This window comes from Ptychodera flava, chromosome 17 (assembly GCF_041260155.1).
Source record: "Ptychodera flava strain L36383 chromosome 17, AS_Pfla_20210202, whole genome shotgun sequence".
NCBI lineage: Eukaryota > Metazoa > Hemichordata > Enteropneusta > Ptychoderidae > Ptychodera > Ptychodera flava.
The window spans coordinates 22,065,793-22,086,259 of record NC_091944.1 but is presented as its reverse complement, the minus strand read 5'-3'; the positions used below and the strand labels follow the sequence as shown (position 1 = coordinate 22,086,259).

Sequence of the window (20,467 nt, the reverse complement as noted above, 5' to 3'; positions counted from 1 at the left end):
TAACTTAAATCATTACGGTATTCGTGGGCCCGCATATAGCTGGTTTAAGTCTTATTTGGAAAACCGCATATAAATTACTGCATTCAAATATGGGCAACACACATGTAACCTACATCAACCAAATTTTCAAACTTCAAAAGAAACTTGTTCGTTTGATTTCTTTCTCTGACCCTCGCTCACATTCTGCACCATTATTTAAACAGCTAGGTATCCTCGATATTCGTAAACTTTGTAAATATCACACATGTACTTTTATCTTCGATTTGAGAAATAACCACTACGCTCACACAATATATCATTATGCGTCCTTTGTGTCACATTCCTACCCTACTAGATCGGTTTTACGTAATGATTTTTATTTATTTCCGAAAGGATTTAAGCAGTACTCAAAATAATTTATCTGTGCATTAGTAAAACATTGGAATAACATTCCTACTTCAATTAAATTGATTAAATCAAGAATGAGGTTTAAGAAGGCTTTGAAAAACTATATCATGAATGAAAATGATATTTTTTTTTACCCACCTTTTAGATTGTTTTTTTTTTTTTGTATGAGACTTTAAGTACTTTTTTTACTGTGAATATTTATATTTCTTTTTTGTAAATGTCTGTTTGTATTTAATTTCTTACTATTGACAAGGGCTCTCAATCCTCATGTTCAGCTTGACAATGGGGCTAGGGACTAGATTAGTTCTGTTAGAACTACCTCCCTCGTCCCCACCATTTATTTCTCGATTTATATTTTTCTATGCTCTGTTTTTATGTGTATTTATTTATGTACTTACTTTTAATACTTATTGTCGTGTTTTTTTGTGTGTATAAAATGGTGAAATTTAGAAATAAATCAAAAAATAAATCAAAGAGAAAACCTGAGACACAAAGGAAAATAGTTGCATCAATGAGAACGAAAGATATCTTGTCATTTTTCTATCTCTAAAATAAGTCACTGTATATGATTGTGAAATATTAGTGCATGTTGCTCTCTCATACTGAATTCTCTAGACTACAGAAAAGTATCAGGAATTTGTCATGCTTTCCATATGAACTGTAGATTTTATAATGGTACACTTTCACTTAGCAAACATCAAGATATCTCTGACATACATCTCTGATTTATTAAAGTATGGCGCCCGAAGGGCGCAACGAAAAATATGAAACATCCTGATATCTCTGATATATGTCTTGCATATTAAAGTCATGCACCCGAAGGGCGTGCTGAAAAATGTCTGATATATTAAAGTAATGCGCTTGAAGAGCATGCTGAAAAATATTGAGTATACACATATCTCTGATATATGTATGCCTGATATGTTAAAGTTGGGCGTGCTGAAAAATAGCTCTGATTATTAAAGTTACGCGCCCAAAGGGCGCGCTGAAAAATGCAACTGAATGATGAAATTTGTGGCTGACGCGATGCATTTTAGGCAATGATGAGCCTGTGTCAAAATTCAAAAACACACTGACTCCCTGCCCATTGGGCATTTCAAAAACATGGTGACCCCCCCATCACCAAAGTCAAAAACAGGGTGACCCCCATAAATCCACCGGCCCGCTCCAGGCCGAAGAAACTGACCAGTCCCTTACTGTTTTGACCGTGTTGATTTCATCATGGATGTGTAAGACAAATATATCCATGTCTTCACAAAAATTGAAAAAATCTAAATTTCAATATTATCATAACGTTTTGTCGCCGCACTCCACAGGGTGAAAAAGAATCACTTTGCGAGCAGACAACGAACATCTAACGCCGCACATCGAGTCAGAAAATCCTATTGAAAGTACTGAATCGTTTTTTTACTCACCAATCCGAATTTATTCTACCTTCTTTTCTACACTGAACTAATTTTAATCAACTAACCACATTAGCCTACAGCGAAGTTATATTTTGGTTTTATCATACATTTTACACTTTACCAATTATCTGTGATGACAAAATGCAGAAAAAAATGAAATATTCGATGCCTAAAGGTTTTATTACATTTTTCGATCTGCAGCATCAATGACTGATTGCCAGTCTGAGACTCAAACTCCAGCAAAAATAGTTCCGGGTCAAAATTGGTAAATACTCATTAACATAAAGGAATGGCATAATGTTTTTGGTATTGCACTGCAGTGCAAATACCGGTAGTACGAGCGGTTTTCGATACAAGTAACCTGTGGTACATATGTAAAGACAGTATTTTATCGCTCAGACAAGTTTATAGACCGCGTCTATGAGGTCATGACCTTTATCCAATCCAAGAGACGTACGGCGGCGAGGCGAGGCACACTCAGCATGCTCAGTAATAGCCCTACGAGTATGGCGAGAGTGTCCGGCTTTGGCTACGCCGCCTCTCACTAGCCCTACGAGTATGGCGAGAGTGTCCGGCTCTGGCTACGCCGCCTCGAGGCGGCGTAGCCAAAACCGGACACTCTCGCCATACTCGTAGGGCTAGCTCAGTAATAACTGGCAACAATTTCAAAAAAGTCATTTGGAGACGAATATGTGCTTGAAGACGTAGGTATTTAGTGAATATCACTTGGAATTTTGTGTCCTAATTGACCACATGTAAAGTAGAATTAATGATATTAAGCTGAAGTTCAGATCCCGAGGAAAATTTATAACCTAGTAGACAGAGCCGGACTCATTGAACAATCTTCAAAAATTAGCACAATCAAATGGAATACAAAAGAAATTCAAAGAAAAAAATTGAGTATAATGATACTAAACACTAGGACGTAATCTAAATTCGGTATTGAATTACTAACTATTCCAAGGCAAAGCACTTCAGCAATTTTGGATCTGACGCTTCGCTTCTCAATCGTTTTGGTAGCGCAGAAGATCTTAAGCAACATAATCGGGAACTATGTCACTCAGCAGGGTTTTGCGAAGCATCTTGTAATAATAATAATTTAATTACCGTATTTTTGGGGTTTTTTTCTCAACATTTCGTGAGGAATTTTTTGTAACAAAGAATACAAATTGAATCTTTTGTTTGATTTGTGGGATTGATTGAATAGGTGTGCCTTTGAAAGTGCCTTTGATAACGTTTAGTTTGGCCTTGGGTGTTCTGTGTGAAAAACGTCTGTGGCTGCAAGAGAGTCCACGCTGACTCCGTTTTCGTTGCAAAACTGTGCTTGCGGCACCAGTTTTGCACGACTGTAGGATTATATATAGTACAGGTATGTCACATGATGAAAATAATCATTCTTATTATTTACTTTTCCATAGACTTAGTTTTTCTCTAGGGTCTATGATTTTTTATATTTCACTAAATTAACATGTGAGGTTATTAGATCATTGGCTATCTGGTGCACATAGGGAGTGTTCAGAATTTACTTCCTGGGGGCAACAATTCCCCACAAAGAAAAATTAAAGGGGACCAGACAAAAATACCACAATCTTTTATAGGGGATTAAGGGGGAAAACTACATCAATTTAATATTTGCCCAAAAGACCTATCTATAAAAAGAGAACCATAGTAGCTCCCTAGGTGACAGACAAACTCCACAAGTGTATTTAAACTCCATTAGCTGCAAAATTTGGTAATATCCACAGTAGTTTGTTTTTATACATCTACTGCAAAATTTGGTTCTCCTCCCTCAAGGGTCATGAAATGTCCAGTATTTAGCATGTCAACACAGACCATATACAGTGAACAGTCAGCATTGTTATTGTTGAAAAGAGATCTTAAATTAAACATTGCTAAACACAGCATTGGGTGTTCTATGTAGGGATCGAATAAAAAACAATTATTATTGATACACAGAATGATTGAACGAATGCCAAAAGTTACAGCAAATGTCCCGGACTAACCAATACCAAGAATATAGTCATTTTTCTGGAGGTCACATGTGTTGTAGATGGAAGGATGAGAATGAAAAAAATTGCCAGAAAAATGAGTGTTTCCTATTTACTTTTTGAGATACACTGTAATTAAATTTACAATCAGTCACCCATTCACTTACCATGGTTTTGAGCACTGCACATGACTTTATTGCAAAATCATGGGGTAATGGATGATTAAATGTAAATTATCTCAAAAGTTGATTTGGAACAGCCATTTTACAAGCTACAACATATGTGATTTCTAGAAAATGACAATATTCTCGGCATTGGGTAGTGCCCATGTTTGCCAACTTTTTCAATTCATTTCCGGCTATGCATGCATGTATAAGCTTATATATGGGGAAACATTGGGGGGAAATGAAATATGAGAGGTACCATAGAGTTTCTTCATAATTTACTAGGGGACCATGGAAAAAAATCACCATAAAAATAGAAAATCCACCGACCTCCCCCTAGAAGTAAATTCCGAACGGTCCCTTTTACGAGGTTCGCTCATGGTCGTTGCGGGACGCGCACTCCAGTTGCGCCCTCTCGCGTGGCTCTCTTGTGACCCGTGACCTTAGAATTATCCGGAAGTGCGAGAACAGTGAATCAACTGTACGTACGCAGAGCGAGTGACTTAGAGTACGTGAGTCATCTCTTGCAGCGGAAGTTTTGGGTTTGGCTGATTTCAACCCACCAACCTAAGTTGACAAGTCAGCTGAAGCCTGTAAATGCGGTTTACTGAGGCAGGCCAAAGTTTATGAGATATTTGCCCACGGCGTGTCCTTCATCGCATTGGCTTGTACATCCCAAGCTTGTCATATTCTTCAGTAACCATTTGTGGACCAACTGATTGAGGAGCCCTGTCTGTTTCTCTACCAAGACAGATCTTCAACAACGTATGTATCACACGTTTCTGTACTTAAATTGTGTTAGCTCCTCGCATCAACGCGATAGTTACAAATAGCGAGAGAGCATGAAGTGTCTTGTAATTCCTATACCTCTGTGACAGTGCGAACGAGCAATCCACGAGGCTTCTCTCCATCACATTCCAAGCATACTTTCGCAATTTCTGGAAAGTTCTCTGTGGTGAAAGTATAAAATTACAACGAGCCCAAGAAACATTAATCGGTCCCATCGTAAAGTGGTCAGAAGTTGTATTTGACTCCTGCAACTTACAGCGTAGTTTTTCTATCAATTTTCATTCATTCTACTTGAACATCCAAGGTTGGTTGTACATATATAAACACGACAAACCGCCTGTGTCCAGGTCACATCTTATAACATGTATAACTTTGTGTGTGTATGTATGTTTTTTTAATTTTCCATCGTCTGTACCTTAATATCCATTTGCTATTTATTTATTTTAGTTCATTTTACCAGTTCCAATTTTGTCATATGTATGTGAAAATTGTTGGTTATCTTACAAAGGTTCCATTTGGAAAATGTTTTTTTATATGTAAAATTGTATCGATGAGTAGGAAAAATCAATCATTTTTTCCACAGATGGAAGATCCTCTGAAGCTGAAAGAAGAAGGCAACAATTTCTTCAAAGGAGGGAAATTCCTGGATGCTATCAATGCATACAGCAGAGCCATTGAAGTGTGCCCGAAAGACAATCAAAATGACAGAGCAGTTTTGTTCAAGAACAGGGCGGCGTGCTACTTGAAAATGGAAGATTATAAGATGGCAATCCATGATTCTGAGTCTGGTAAGTTGCATTATTTGAAAAGAGGTGATCAAGTTGGTTGTGTATGTATGTGGACTTTTCCATTTTCCTATCAGGGGTGGCGTATGTAAACACAATTGCAATAGATAATGTTGTCTTGATTGCTGTTTAGGTGTTTGTGTTATTGTGCCCACAATATAACGAGTGTTCTATCTCTCTAGTCAGTGTAGGAACATTTTATTTCCTTTTATTCAAATAATATCAGTGGAAATTTTCTGCAGTCAAAGAGGACTTTGAGAATCAGAAGTATATCTAATTGCATTGTCAAATTGGCTTTGTGGGCTCATGTATACATATCATCATTACTTTAATTTAAAATTGTTTCTGCTGCCATAACATCCTTTAATAGTACTGTTAGTACTAATCATTGATTTACACAGCACAGTACACACAAACACACACACACACACACACACGCATAACAGTGCACCTCTTAAACCACAAACTCTTTGAGTCAATTCAAGAATTTTTTTGTCAGCCCTATACTAGAATGTGTAAGGTGTAAAATGTTGTTGTGTGAGATAAGTTTCTCGAGTCAGTAGTATTGCAATTTATATGAGAGGGGACACTTATATAGAAAGACAAAGAGAGGATGTTAAATGCAAGTAACAGACTAGCTTCTCATGCAAGATCACGTTTGAAGTTGAGACATTACATCTCTGAGTTGTCATCATCCAAACAACACAGCAATACAAATTGGATCTTTTCAAACATTTGTTTATTTTTACATCTTGTCAGAAAAGATAACCCGTTTGTTGTTCTTTCCCACCCGCAGCCCTTGAGCTCACACCCGGTGATACAAAGGCACTGTACAGAAAGTGTCAAGCCCTGGAAAGCCTGGGAAGGCTGGAAGAGGCTTACAATGAATCCAGGACACTGCTACAGCTGGATGCTAAAAATACCGCCGTACAGGGAATGTGTAGACGACTTACAGCAGCACTTACCAAGAGGGTATGTATTTGCATTCATTTTACTGCGAATCATGTTGAATCTTACACTGAAAGATTCGTCACTCGAGGGCGCTCTCTATGCTTCCGGGGGGAGTGTAGAGAGCGCCCTCGAGCAACGGACCTTTCAGACTAGTTGAATCTGTGACCATCTTTTTTCAGAAGTTGAACTTTGTTGAAAGCTAACTTTTGTGCGTATGACAATGGCATCTCCAAAATATTCGAAATTCAAGTTCAAAAACTGCTTCCTGTAGATTAGTGTAATTTTGATATTTCAAAAACAAATTCTCATTGTCAACAACAGATCAATGGCAAATTAGGTTAAAATATTGGGAGATTGTTTGATCCGCATTTATCAAATTGAGCATACCGGTACTTTCAACCAATTCATTTTTCTAACTCTAAACTGTACACTGTATCCCCATATTGTGTGACATGCTCAGCGGTATTGAAACAAATCTATCCTATCTGTCCGTCCAACCATACATCAAAAGCCTGTCAGTAACATATCACTAGTACTCTGAGATTTTTCCACAATCATTGCAATAATAGACTGTAAACAATAACTTGACAGATTTAACAGCTCTAGTAAGGTGATAAACATGTACCCAGTCACTGTTGACTTTATTAAACAATCTGAATGGGTTTTCCTGGCACACCTGAAGATTAATGCACCCAATATTCCTATAATAGAAACCTACTCGTCTAAGGTTATTTTTTATAGTGAATTAGTAGGAAAATAGCCAACAGGAAAGAACCACATGGTAATATAGCTTGGTGTGGACCCAGCATTCCTCAGTCGTAGCTGTATTTTGTATTCATGTATTTCTATGTACAATATTGATATACAGTAATAACAAATGATAGCCCTATGTGAATGAATAAGCCAAAATTTACACCATATGGAAACGGTCTTTCTCAACTTTGCAGTACACAAAATTTGTAAATTCAAACACTCTGTATTTTCTCCTATCATGTTTTTCCAGTCCGAGGAGCACTCCAAAACAGACCATAAAGTGGCACAGATGTTTAATCTGCTCAACACAAAGACAGAGGAAGACGTTGAGAAGAAGAGACAGGTGTGTATTCGACCTGAGAGTTCTTAGTTGAACATTTCAATAACATGGCTAATGAGGTTACCTGTTTGGGTCGGTCAGTTATCATGGTGAATGTTTGAGTGTTTAAGTGTCACCCCTAGTTACGAATGCCAAGGCCCAGCCAGTTCATAGAAAATGCTGGGACTTGACTAAAATGTTATGCTGGTAAGGGGAGAGGTGAATATTGTGGTGGTCCATTGAGGCTGTGTACTCACCAGACCAGTCAACATGTCCTTAAAAGGAATGGAATGAAAATATCATGATAAATGCCCATTTCCAAAGTGAAAATGTAAATCAAGGAACTGTCAAAATGACAAAAAACAATGTCAGCAAATTTTAGCATGTTATCAATTGTAATATGAAGGTATATAATTTTGCAAATTTGTTTTATTTTCATTTTAGGCGGCACAAAATCTGATAGTTCTTGCTAGGGAGGAAGCTGGTGCAGAGAGGATATTCAGAGAGAACAGAGTACCAAGAATCATACAACTTGCTGCCGATCCAGATCACGAGACCAGCCTGTCATCGCTGAGGGCACTAGCGTGTCTATGCACAGGTCACAAGACAAGGGTAGGTAGTCATGTGATCATCATTTGACATGGCGGACAACAAATGCTTTACAATGTTTTGACAGCATTTTATGTTTGTTGCATATTGGAAAGCAAGGTTTGGTGGCCATGTGATCATTGTTACGCTATTTCTGGCATAAGTTTTTCACAGTGTTTTTAGACATTGAAGCTTTGTTTTGGACTGAAGAAATCAGATCGTGCAATCTTATGATCACGAATCTGTCCACATATCATAACTTATTCTCACCTTGTATTGTACTTCTCTTACATGCAAATTACCGTCATTTACACATTCTTTGTTATGCAAATTGGCCATTACTTTTCCACCAATGTCTAGAGAGAACACTGAGTATTTCTTTGAACTTTATATCGCCCATCTTGTACTTCCCTCCATCAATGTTTTCACAATATTAAATTCAATTGAATCTTTGATTTAAAGATCCCATCTTGTTTTTATCAACATCAGTAAAAAACCTTGTCTCTCTCTGGTTATGGAATTGTGTTTTGAAATGCCTATATTATGGCCCAGGGACATATTAGACATTTAGACAATTCCAGTTTTCTTTACGTTTTCTGACAAAACTTTTGCATTTTTCTTTTGTACGGTCAACTTTGAAGGCATATGCCATCTTGAAGGAGATCACACTGGAGACATTTCTCAAGTTTATTTCTATGGATGAGGAAGAGCTGGTCAACGCATCAGTAAACATCCTACAGCAGATCATTCTGTCGCTGATCGGAGAAGACAAAAGAGATCCCCGTGGCAAAGACCAGGCCGTAGTTCTTGGTGGGTAACATCTATGATTATGTATCAATGTAGTTGTTATTTTCTCTGTGAAGGCAAACATGGCTGCCATTGTATATCTAAAGTTCAGGGTTGCTATCAGCTGAAAGAAGTATATATGAAACACAATGGAATGATGATATTGTACAATATATCACATTCTAACATTGTATCCTATTGGCCACCAAGAGCTTTTGTGAGAGTCAATTTTTTGCAGTGGTGCCTCAACGCGTGTATGTTACAACAGCAATGATGGGATACCATAGCTTGAATGGAAGGACTTGATTTCTGCACGCATGGAATTTACAGGATAAACTTCTCACTCAAAGGAATATACCATGAATAGTGCATGACTTATGAATATTCATCATTGATTATGAGTCATTATCATTGAATCTTTATAAACATTACTTGTCAATATACTTGTTGCTTACTGGCAGTGTGCCCTCTAACAAACATGTATTTCTGAAAACTGTGCCAATTTAGGGAATATTTTAAGGGTCAGCCCTAGATCTTCATGTATAAACCCCAAAATGTACTTGCATCACAGGTAATTTGTTTGCGTCTCATCGCATACGACCTCAACCATCTGAACAAAGGTTTTTGTGCGTGAGAATTGGCCAGCAAGATTTTGATCTGACCGCCCAAAATCAGCAGATATTGCTGAAATAGATGGTTGGCATTGTAAACTTGCTGACAAGTGTTGGGAACAGCAAACATTGGAAAACAAAAGCAAACAGTGATTTAGCATTGCACATACCAGCACATACAGTTTCCATGGTATAATCCTGGCCTTTAGTTTGTATGAATTGAAATACCGTAATTTCAATACAGCTTGACTCCCTTTCACGTAAATTTAAATATACCTTTGTATGCCATTTGCTAGCTTTAATTATCCATAACCCGTACTTTAATCATGGCATTTTTTTTTCACTTTTTGTTACAGATGTGACCAGTGAACTCAAGGCCTTGCTCTTCTTTGTCATGAAAATTCTGAACGACAAGGAAATGCCCGCGTACGGCCGAGATGCCATCATTGATCTACTTATTAAAGTTCTGCCGGAAAAAGATGGCATCGGGAAAGCCCTGACCTTTGTAACCAATGGAGGTCAGTACATTGACATTGGGGACATTGGTTAGCTGAGTAGTGTTTTTGAAGAACAGCAAAGGAACAATAAAAACAATTAGGGCGATTGTGTGTGACGATATGCCTCTACGAAATTTGGACAATATTGGGTCAACAATTGTTCCAGTGAGTGCTTTCCTTTCAGTTGGAATTCATCATTGGACATAGGTCATCATTTGTGCATTGGTAAAGTGAAATGTTACCACTTAACAGCGTAGTATGCAAATAGTTGTGCAGGACTTATATCTTTCAATATTACATTGACCGCAAAGTGATTGACCAACATCAACAGATAAAATTTCTTAGTGTCATAAGGTTGTGAAACCTGTGACTGTCAAAGAAGAGAGCATTTTCACCATTGAACCAGTCAGTCACTCAGACTAGACTTGATACATCAATAAAACTGTAATGTTCAAGACTGCATTCCGATTGTCTCTTCCAGGACTGAATAAAGTGCTCCATGTGGCTTGCCAGGTTCCAGAGTTGAACAGACTGCCAATCACGCCAAATACCAGAATGCACTCATCCGTTTTGCTGAATGTCCTCTATGATGAAATGACTGGAGACAAGAAAAGAGAGTATTTCAGAGAGCTTTGTCACAAATTCCTCACGTAAGTGTATGGTGATTAGAATATCAAAAACTACTGAATCTATGCTGTTATCGTGCTAAAAAATGACACATTACAGCAAGAAAACTCCAGTAATAGTAACTGATCGATGTCAAAATGTAATGTACAATTTTCATTTGTCCTATTTAGGGAGAAATTTACTCACAACATGATGGAGTCCAATATGGAGGCAATCACAGCAATATCTGCCCTGCTCCAAGGTCCATACGATGTAGGTAATGATATGCTGACCAGAGAGGGCGTCCTAGAGGTCATGGTAGCCATGGCTGGAAGTAAAGATGAACGATTACAGGTAATTTTTGTCTCCCATCCCAACTTAAATATAAATACATGGCAATAGGTTTTGTCAGTAATGTTAGTTAGACTTTCATACCAGTTATTTTGTATGACATTTTCTATACCAGTTTATTTTAATATATCCTTGTGTGTGCAAACGTTACTGTGTATTATACTTTACAACAAAGGATATGGAGAACATTGCACAACATCATTAAATATGGCTCCTACAGCATCATCAACGCTATGCTCCAAGAGTTGTTTTCAATTCTCATTTGTCACATTTTTTGAAGAAGATGATTTTCATTTGATTTTGTTCTGCAAAAATATAAACATACAAAATACAAACATAATAAATGCGGTCGCAAACTGAAATCTGTAAAATATCTGGCATTGTCGACTTGTCTGTGTAACTTAGAGAACCATGCCTTTTCACAGGTTATCGCTACAGAGGCCATCATCCACTCAGCTAGCAAAACCAAATACTGTAAAGGTACCTTGACGGCAGGGGTCCCCACCCTCAAGGAATTGTACAGGGACAAGAACACCTCAGATCGGGTCCGCGTGAGGGCGCTAGTCGGCTTATGCAAATTAGGCAGCTACGGTGGATCAGATGCCAGTATCAAGACATTTGCAGAAGGCTCTACAGTGAGATTAGTGGCTGAAATTAGAAGGTGAATATGAAATATGTCACGCAAGTGAAGGATTTCGCCAGTGTGTTGTCATTTTGGAAGTGTTTCATGTCAGAAATCTATTCCCATCCTGCACATATCTGACACGGAAGTACTTTATACATAGACTACAACTCCTCTGATTTTTCCCCCCAGAAATTATTAGCACTGACTATTCTTTCAGAAATTGTGTAAAGTGCCGTGTGTTTTGCCATGTAGGTGACTTATACTGGCATTTGACAACCAACCATAGTAAACCATGCCTTCTCAAATTGCACACAAATCAGTGGAATTTCAAAAGTTGGCACAACCTTTCCTTGAAAAACTCATCAATTAATGGAACTTTGATGTAAATTTGCTATTTTCTTCCACAACAGGTTTTTAGTGAGTGCCAAAAAGGACCTGGACGTACGCAAATGGGCAGCGGAGGGAATGGCATACCTGACGCTGGACGCTGATGTGAAGGAGGCCCTCTGTGCTGATCAGGAAGCATTGGCGGCCATCATTGAGGTTGCCAAGGTAATGTGTCAAATTTAGAGTGAAAGTGAGCAGATGAGCATGACATCTTCCATACAGAGGAGATTCTATTACCAGATGATATATTGACCAGAGGTTTGATTTTGTATTACTGTGGAGATATATGATCAAAATATATTTGTTTTGGACTCTTTTCCAATTTGTATTCAGAGGGAGCAAAATTTGATATTAACCCTTTGACTGCTGTAATTTTTCCCGCCAAAACTTTAATGCAATATTTTACCAATTTTTGTGAACTTTTCTGTAAGTGTTTTCATAATTTTGGACCAAATGGATATCACATTTCATCGGTGACAGTTTTTTACCAAATTTTGGCAAAAATCAGAAAAAATTGACCGTGGTATATCTTATAAAGGTGACAAAAATTGACTTTGGCGCTCAAAGTGTCAAAGGGGGGAGGTTATTTATCAGCTTCATCTCGGAACAAATTTAATGAGTGAACCTGACTTTCAAAGGAGAGTAAAGAATTCAAATCAAGCAACAAGCACTTATGTTAGAACCAGAGATTGAGGACTGCTGCTTTAAAGAATTTACTGAAACTAGAAAATTATACTCAACCAGAAAAATATCACACAGTATTGCTAAAAAAACAGCATGTAATACGGTAGTATGCCTCCATTGGTGGCAATAATGTTTTCTTTCTTTTTTTCCTGTCACCTCAGAAAGCAGACTCATCAATGTACTTCGGTATTGTCTCTGTGTTTGATAATTTGACGTGCTATGACAGGGACAAACCACCGCAAGAGCTGGTGGACCTGGCAAAGTTTGCCAAACAACATGTTCCCGAAGATCATCCCAAGGTATGGAAAGATAAAGTTTGTTTTCGTGGAATGTAGGTTTCACTAAGTAGATTTTCAAATAAGAAAGGAGGAAATTCATCCAAATGACAGATCAGATATACAATCATGGTTGCACTATAGAATCAGTTGGACGTAACTAAAGTAGACTGTTGTTCCTCAGTCCCTCACAAGAAACAGTACCATATGTCTTTCACCACAGGATGCCCCAGAGTTTGTTGCTCAGAGGGTGAGGGCACTGCTGAAGAATGGAGTAGTGACGGCGCTGGTGACAATGAGTAAAACAGAAAGCAAATCAGTCCGGGAACTCCTTTCAAGGTAAGACCTCTTCATGTCTGTGTGTCTCTCTCTTAAAAGTTAAAGGAATGCGATCACCTGTAGTTCTAGTAGCCAATCACTTAATTTCAAATTGATAGCCACGCTAAAGACAAATGCGCTGCTAATACTGTATGGTGAAACTGATGTTCTAAGGGTAAACACAGCTGACATGCTTCTTTTACCACAAATGGATTTATGCAAATTTATGACGATCGTGCGGCCGCACTCTAATTTAAATGCAGGATTAGTAATTACTGACACAGACCTCGTTTGCAGTGATATATATATATGTTGATGTGCCTCAAAAGTGAAAGACTAAAACTTTTGCTCAACTTTCCTCTCACCAAATCAAGAATAAAAATCAAAGGCACACGCGCAAAGCTTGTTACCAGACAAACAAAATAATTAACATTTCCTAGTATTTGAAATTCAAAATGGCCGTAAAATCTTTGATTTTCAGAAAAACTAAGATGCTGAAAGTTTTTTCTTACTCCAAGAGCTTTAAAGTGAACCCCAACAAGTGGTAGATCGGAAAAGAATTGAAAAAATTGAGTTTGAATATCTGTTTCGTAGGCACATTCTACCTTAGGACAGGCTATAACTAGCATGGTATTGTCATTTCAAGTGATTGAAAGCAAAGGCAAACTATGGTGGATGCTGATCTTGATATCCAGAGTTCAGTCATGTTCCATATGTTCAATTATGCACAGCCCCCAGGGTAAGGGTTCTATGAATTTTGTTACTCCTGAAAAATGCCTAACCTACTGTCACTCACAAAAATGATCCACAAGAATCCCATGAAACGAAGTGTCTCTAGAATACAATGAAATGTGTTTTGAATATTCCAGGATTTTGGAGGTAATTATTGACTTAGTCCTAGAAACTGTCTTATTGAAAGTTTGAAAGCAGATTACATTGGATAGTTTTTAGTCCCTTGGAAGTGCAATAGAATTCCTGTCACACATTTTACTGAGGGTAATTTTGTATATTTTTTGTCGTATAGTAAGCAAGGGAAAATCTATGCATTGTTTTGTCATTGCACATCTCATCTCTCATCTCCTATTTTTCTCCGCTCATCCATTGTGACCTTTATCAGGACATTCCTAGCATTGGTGGAAGATCAGGAAAACCGTGGTCTGGTCATAGCGCAAGGAGGAGCCAAAGCTTGCATCCCATTGGCCAATAACAACACTGACAAAGGCAAGATACTTGCAGCACAAGCCTTGGCCAAAATTGCCATCACAAACAACCCTGAGATTGCTTTTCCAGGGCAGAGGGTGAGTTTAATATGATCTCTACATCCAGTATGTGATCTCCTAAATAAATGTATTCATTTATGCAAAATGTATTCATTTATGCTGAATATATCCATTTATGCAAAATGTATTCATTTATGCAAAATATATCCATTTATGCAAACTGTATTCATTTATGCAAACTGTATTCATTTATGCAAAATGTATTCATTTATGTAAAATGTATTTATTGATGCAAATGTTTTCATATATATATGGGTAGTGTAGTATCAGCCGATTTGATTGGTTTGCACATAGAAAAGGTAGGAAACATCCTTGTAATATTCTGAAAAGTATACTAAAAATGCAGTGTTACAGTGCTGGATTTCAAGACAAAATGGCAAGGTTTTTCCTTTCTGTACAAAAAATGCTCACTCGCTAGTTTTCTCTCAGTGCTTTGGATATATATATATCATTGTGTACTTTCGTTGCACGTTCAGCAACTCATATTTTTCTTCATACACTTCGAAGATCATTCACAATTGAATGTTGTTTAACTCTACACCACAGGAAAAAGCAATGCCTCTGTCTTAATCAGCACTCTACATGTTTGAGGTCAGAAAATTTGTCGTAAAATAGTGTGAACTGCACAGAAAAGTTGTTTGACATTTAGCAAGTCACACATGGTGTCTTCATATTTCTCATCTACACATTTTAACACTCTCTCTCTTGCTCTCTCTCAGGCACTAGAAGTTGTGCGTCCATTGATAGGATTACTACACATAGACTGCAGTGGTCTTCAGAATTTTGAGTCACTGATGGCTCTGACCAATCTTGCCCAAATGAGTGAATCAGTCAGGTGAGATTGTTTTAACAAGTCCCTATAAAGCAGAAATTCAAGGTATTCTTGTCCAACCAGTCCATGTACTAAAATCATATCAAACCAAAATGCAGGGATGGAAGGATAAATTCATGGGCTGTCAATTGAACTATATCATGTTGGAGGGATGGTTTGACAGAAATTCAGAATAAGCCATGCTAAGCTGAAGAATAGGTGTGTTGAAATTATTCACAGTTTTATAATGGGTTACACCCATAATTCAAATGGACAAACTTTTCTTCTTCCTCAACAGAAAGAGGATCTTCAAGGAGAAAGGTGTCCCAGCTGTGGAGCATTATCTCTATGAAGAACATGAAATGATACAGAGGGCAGCAGCTGAGTGTGTTTGTAACCTTGTCATGAGTGAAGAGGTGAGGCATGGTAGAGTCATCAGTGTGTAGCGCCCTCTAGTGGCAAATATCTGCCCCTGTGCAAAAATCAATCTCTTGGGATTTCAGAAGGGGGGGGGGGGGGGGGGGGGGGGGGTCTCTTTGTGATTGAAAAACACATCCAGCCAGAAGACAATAGTTTTATCATTTTATAATAACATTACTTGTACATTTACACAACAATGTTCATGTATTTTATGACATCAAGATAGATATGAGTGATTCCAAACGCTTAATCTGTTTTGAGAAACTCCATGTAACAAGTGGAATGAAATGGTAAACACAGTAACGTTTCAAAAGATATCAACTTTGATCGTCATGTATAGAAAGCATGTGTTCCAGCTTCTTTTGTTGCTTTTCTCTGGAACTGACGCAGATAGCTTATTGTATGTCTTGAAATACAGCGACATGTAACTACATAGTTCAGATGAAATTTGTGTGAATTTCATCTGTTTAAATTGTCCATTCACATCGTCAGTGACATGAATAACTTAATTATGTTGATAACAAAATGTCAATGTGTCTCAAACACTGCAGATTGCAGACACTTACTTGGCTGAGAATGACAAGGTTAAACTACTGACTGTCTTGTCTGGAGAAGAAGATGTTGGATTGGTGCGTGGAGTCACCGGTGCCTTAGCTATGCTTTCTCATCATGAAATTGCTTGTAAAAAAATTGCAAATGTAAGTAGCTCATTTCAAAGATAAAAATCCAGTGCATGATCAGAAAATAGATGAGAGAGAGAATGAGAGAGAGAATGAGAGAGAGAGAGAGAGAGAGAGAGAGAGAGAGAGAGATTTTTCCTACTGAAGAGGAAAAGACAAGACTGAAGAATCCTGGGTCCATGTGAAGCTCTACTATAATTCAATACTATCCTAAGGAGTATGTTTGTATTTATTCATCATTAATGGCACTCTAAGACAAATATTAATTTCTACCACAAGAGGGATGCGGCCCGGTGTTAATATATTGGCGTGTCGAGAAGTATGATCAATACATTTTATGAAAAACCAGAAATATATGGTTTCTTTTCTCAACCGTAAAGACTACCAGTGATCAAAGGTGTAAATTTGGATCACAGGAAAAATGCCCTTTTGGCCTTTGGTAATTTTTCTGCCAAGCATACACAGAAAACCATAAAATACGGTATTTTTCATGTGAATGATCTTTCAGTTCGTAATGACATTTTGCTCCCATTAAAAGAAAAAATAAATATTTGTCTGCAAGTTTAGATCACGTATTTGGAAATTACGCATCTAAGAACAACTAAAATACAACATCATTGACGACTTCCAATGTTACAATGAACACTAAAAGACATATTTACAGCTTATACTTCAAGCTGTAACAGTAGCCACACATGCAACACTGACAAAATTTGTCCGGGTTTCAAGCAGTAGTGTCCAATGTCACACACGTGTAGCTGTATTTAGTAATAAATTCTACCTGCAAACAGAGTAATTATTTTAGACTGCATCAAACTTTATGAAATATGGTACCGGTGATAATCTGGTAGTGATAGGATAGTATGCAAAAATGTTTTGCAACATCCTGTCGATTAATTCCTAGTTGACATATTTAATGACCTTTAGGATGGTGGCCTACATTGGTTTTATGTTTTCGTCACCATGGAACTCATTCTTGGCCATTGAGCGCCATCTGTATCAAAGTATTTTTATCACAGACCTAATTTATGAAGAGGACTCTATCCTCTCTGAGGACTTGTAATCAAAGTACCCATTATCAAGTGGGGACTGTGTCATCAACGATGACTTGTTTCACAGGCAATCTCTTCTTATTGGTATTTCACAGGTCAAGTCTTACTTAGAGATCCTTCAACAGATATGTCTGTCAGAGTCTTTGGAGATCCAACACCGAGGGCTGTACATCATCTCCAACATGATTGCGTCCGATAAAGATCTGGCGACCAAGCTCATTGAAAGTAAACTGCTGGAAATTTTGATGGTCCTCTCCAAGGAGGAATCCACGGAGAAGGCTGCCATCAGGAACTTGGCGGAGAAAGCCCTGGAGAAAGCGACGGAGTATGAACTTATAAAGCCGACAAATCAGTGATCAAATCATGGCTGGCAGGCATTGTAGGGTGTGGATGGGCAGATGATAAAACCTGGAGTTTGGCAAATCTGCCAGGCATAAATGACTTGCATGAACAAAAACTGAATGATTTCAATGAACAGAAGGGGTAAAGCCATTATTTATTTAATAGCTTAGAGTCATCTAAGGATTAATTTATCCTGTGAAACAAGCATACCTATCAAAAGTGAAAAAAAGTTGATACAATTGATCATCGCAAATATGGTAAATGCTGGAAAATGTGTTTAAAATGATACAAAGTCTGTAAATGCTTTTCGATAAAACTTAATCACCTAGGCAGAAAGTTAACATGCTATTGTTGTGGTAATGTCTTTCATTATCCCATATTCATGTTTGCAATCAAAATGTACCCGTGCGTACTAGAGACAATACATACTGGAGCGCAAGGAAGTCAATGTTCCTGCAATACAAAGAGACCCACACACTGTAATGTTAGGATGACTTTTTTTTTATTTATTTGTTTGTGATTTGAACAACAGTATGATGGCATTTTTTAAAAACATTGCAACAATGCAACGGTGTAGAGTTATGAGAATACTTGGAGAGAGCTTAACTTTGAATACAGCATTTCACTGTCAGGGCTGAAAGGAGTGGTTTTCATCCTTTGTTGGCGATGTCAGTCTTTTGTTGGCATTCCCTTGAAAGAAAATTAGATGGAAAAAATAGGCAGTGCTGTTCATAACCTGAAATATCAGTATCTGTTATATCTAAACTTTACACATTGTACAGTTCTGAACAGTTTTGGTTTTGCCTTGCTGCTGGCGACAACAACCACTGCATTAAACGGACTACTTCTTTCATTTTCATACCAGTAGTTGGATGTTGTAAGCAACAAAAAAATAATACAGAATGCTACCAATTGTTTCTGGCCGATCACTGTCACTTTTTGTCATAAAGTTTTCCAGGCTATATTGCATTAAATAAACCTAGCCGAGTTCACAGCTTTTTTGGACAGTAAAACAGAACTAACAGCAGTATCTGTACTGCAATTGTAAGCAAATGATGATTTTTTATTTTATTTTATAAAAAGGTGAAGAAAAAACTTCTTGTGCAACTCCAACTTTTGGTGCTATTGTACATTTCACTTGTAAAGTTCAGAAGTACAACTTTACTGTTCGTCAGCTACTTTTATTGTCATAGGGTGTGACATCGTGTGTGTGTTTGTGTGTGTGTGTGTGTGTAGCATAGTATGTTAGGAAGTCAGTAGTCATGACTTAAAGTGCCTTTTGTTAATATTATTGTCTGAGATACTTTCCAACAACACAAATACGGCTTTTTGACTTTTTTTTTCTTTCTCAGCAAAGTCAGGGATAAAATGAGTCCTCGTCTTTTGAGTCTGTCCTCAGAATATTTCATTTGTGGCATTTTATGTTTTACTTTGTCAAGTTCAAAACTAGTGGAAGCAGTCATGGAGTCACTGATGTGACCAGTTAGTAAAGGAAAAGGAATCACACCCAAGGTAGGACATTAATATTCAATGGATGGAGCCTTTTAAGGATTGCGCCTCGGGGACAGCTATTCGGGCTCTCAAACTTTTACAATTCTTCTCTTATCTACCACTTGTGGGGGTTCATTTTAAAGCTCTTGGAGAAAGAAAAATTTTCACAGTCTAAATTTTACGAAAATCCAAACTTTAATTTTTTCCCATAGAGTTAACACAAGGATGGTGGCCATTTTGAATTTAAAAAATTTTTATTGTTGATTTGGTAAGACACTGGTTGAAAGTTTCGTTTAGGAAAGTTTGAGCAAAAGTTTTTTTCTTTCATCATCGGGGCGCATACTACCTTAATCATGTCTAAACATCCCTTAATTTACAATTTTTTTATGTAATTTTAAAAACTTTTTATCAATAAAATTGTGAAAGTAATACCTTTATATCGTGTTTGTGTTGTGCTTGATGCCGGGTCAGGAATACTGGATGAGCAAAGAGAGGTGTAATGCAGTTAACGGAGACAAAATGATATTTGTGTGTTTCTCAGCATCTGTAATAAGCAACTTAGAACAGGTCCTATGAACAGTTTTTGTCACATGGTTAATTACAATTCTGCATCTGCAGTGGTTTACACTTGATAATCTGTCCTTGACCAGGGTAGGTGAACTACAGGGTTGAAGTCCGTTCAGAATGCTTGGTGTAGGTAAGCTATGCTGCATCAGCTCCTGTTCTCAAAATGTTGAGAGAAATATTACCCACAGTGCACCAGTACATCAGGATGTGGTAGAGCTGTAACCAGGGCTTGCAGTTGGTTGGGCAACACACTAAATTGCCACCATATTTGATGGGTGAATAGTTCATCAAAATGTTACACAATTTCTCAAACCAATGAAGTTTGTTAACTTTCAATTTAGTGGTTTTGATTACGTTATGTTTTGTGGGTCTTCACAAGAGTGATTGCTTTGCAATTCTGTTTTGCAAATTACAAATGACATTACTGATTAATGTCCACAGTTTGTTGTATTCAGTTTGTTGTATTTGACTTGTCCCTAAGGACTTTAGGAAGATTTAAGAGTTCAACACAGAAAGCTTAACAACTTCACAAAACATTACTGTCTTCCAAGCTA

The 20,467-nt window shown here is 37.5% G+C and overlaps 2 protein-coding genes across 2 annotated transcripts in view; one reads left to right on the top strand and one right to left on the bottom strand.

Moving 5' to 3' along the window:
• Nucleotides 1–4,361, bottom strand: part of LOC139115777 (solute carrier family 2, facilitated glucose transporter member 8-like) — a 53,559-nt gene extending 49,198 nt beyond the window's left edge. The window contains exon 1 of the mRNA XM_070678132.1: nt 4,276–4,361. Within this exon, the coding sequence (XP_070534233.1) occupies nt 4,276–4,325 (50 nt within the window). The 5' untranslated portion in view covers nt 4,326–4,361. The remainder of the gene's footprint in view (nt 1–4,275) is intronic.
• A 24-nt stretch (nt 4,362–4,385) lies between these two features.
• LOC139115773 (protein unc-45 homolog B-like) lies at nt 4,386–19,783 on the top strand. The gene is made up of 19 exons (XM_070678125.1): nt 4,386–4,710; nt 5,318–5,522; nt 6,316–6,491; nt 7,474–7,566; nt 7,987–8,154; nt 8,772–8,940; nt 9,884–10,045; nt 10,506–10,674; nt 10,822–10,984; nt 11,407–11,642; nt 12,017–12,158; nt 12,839–12,976; nt 13,176–13,291; nt 14,388–14,568; nt 15,270–15,385; nt 15,660–15,777; nt 16,333–16,479; nt 17,609–18,433; nt 18,474–19,783. The coding sequence occupies exons 2-18, from the start codon at nt 5,318–5,320 to the stop codon at nt 17,867–17,869; spliced, it is 2,760 nt and encodes a 919-aa protein (XP_070534226.1). The 5' UTR covers nt 4,386–4,710; the 3' UTR covers nt 17,870–18,433; nt 18,474–19,783.
• Nucleotides 19,784–20,467: the final 684 nt, after the last annotated feature.

What these genes read in the sequence shown, in the direction of transcription:
- LOC139115773 (XM_070678125.1), top strand. Translation starts at nt 5,318, where the DNA reads ATGGAAGATCCTCTGAAGCTGAAAGAAGAAGGCAACAATTTCTTCAAA. An exon ending in TTCCCGAAGATCATCCCAAG is followed by an intron (nt 12,977 to 13,175) that starts GTATGGAAAGAT and finishes CTTTCACCACAG; the next exon opens with GATGCCCCAGAGTTTGTTGC. An exon ending in TTGCTTTTCCAGGGCAGAGG is followed by an intron (nt 14,569 to 15,269) that starts GTGAGTTTAATA and finishes GCTCTCTCTCAG; the next exon opens with GCACTAGAAGTTGTGCGTCC.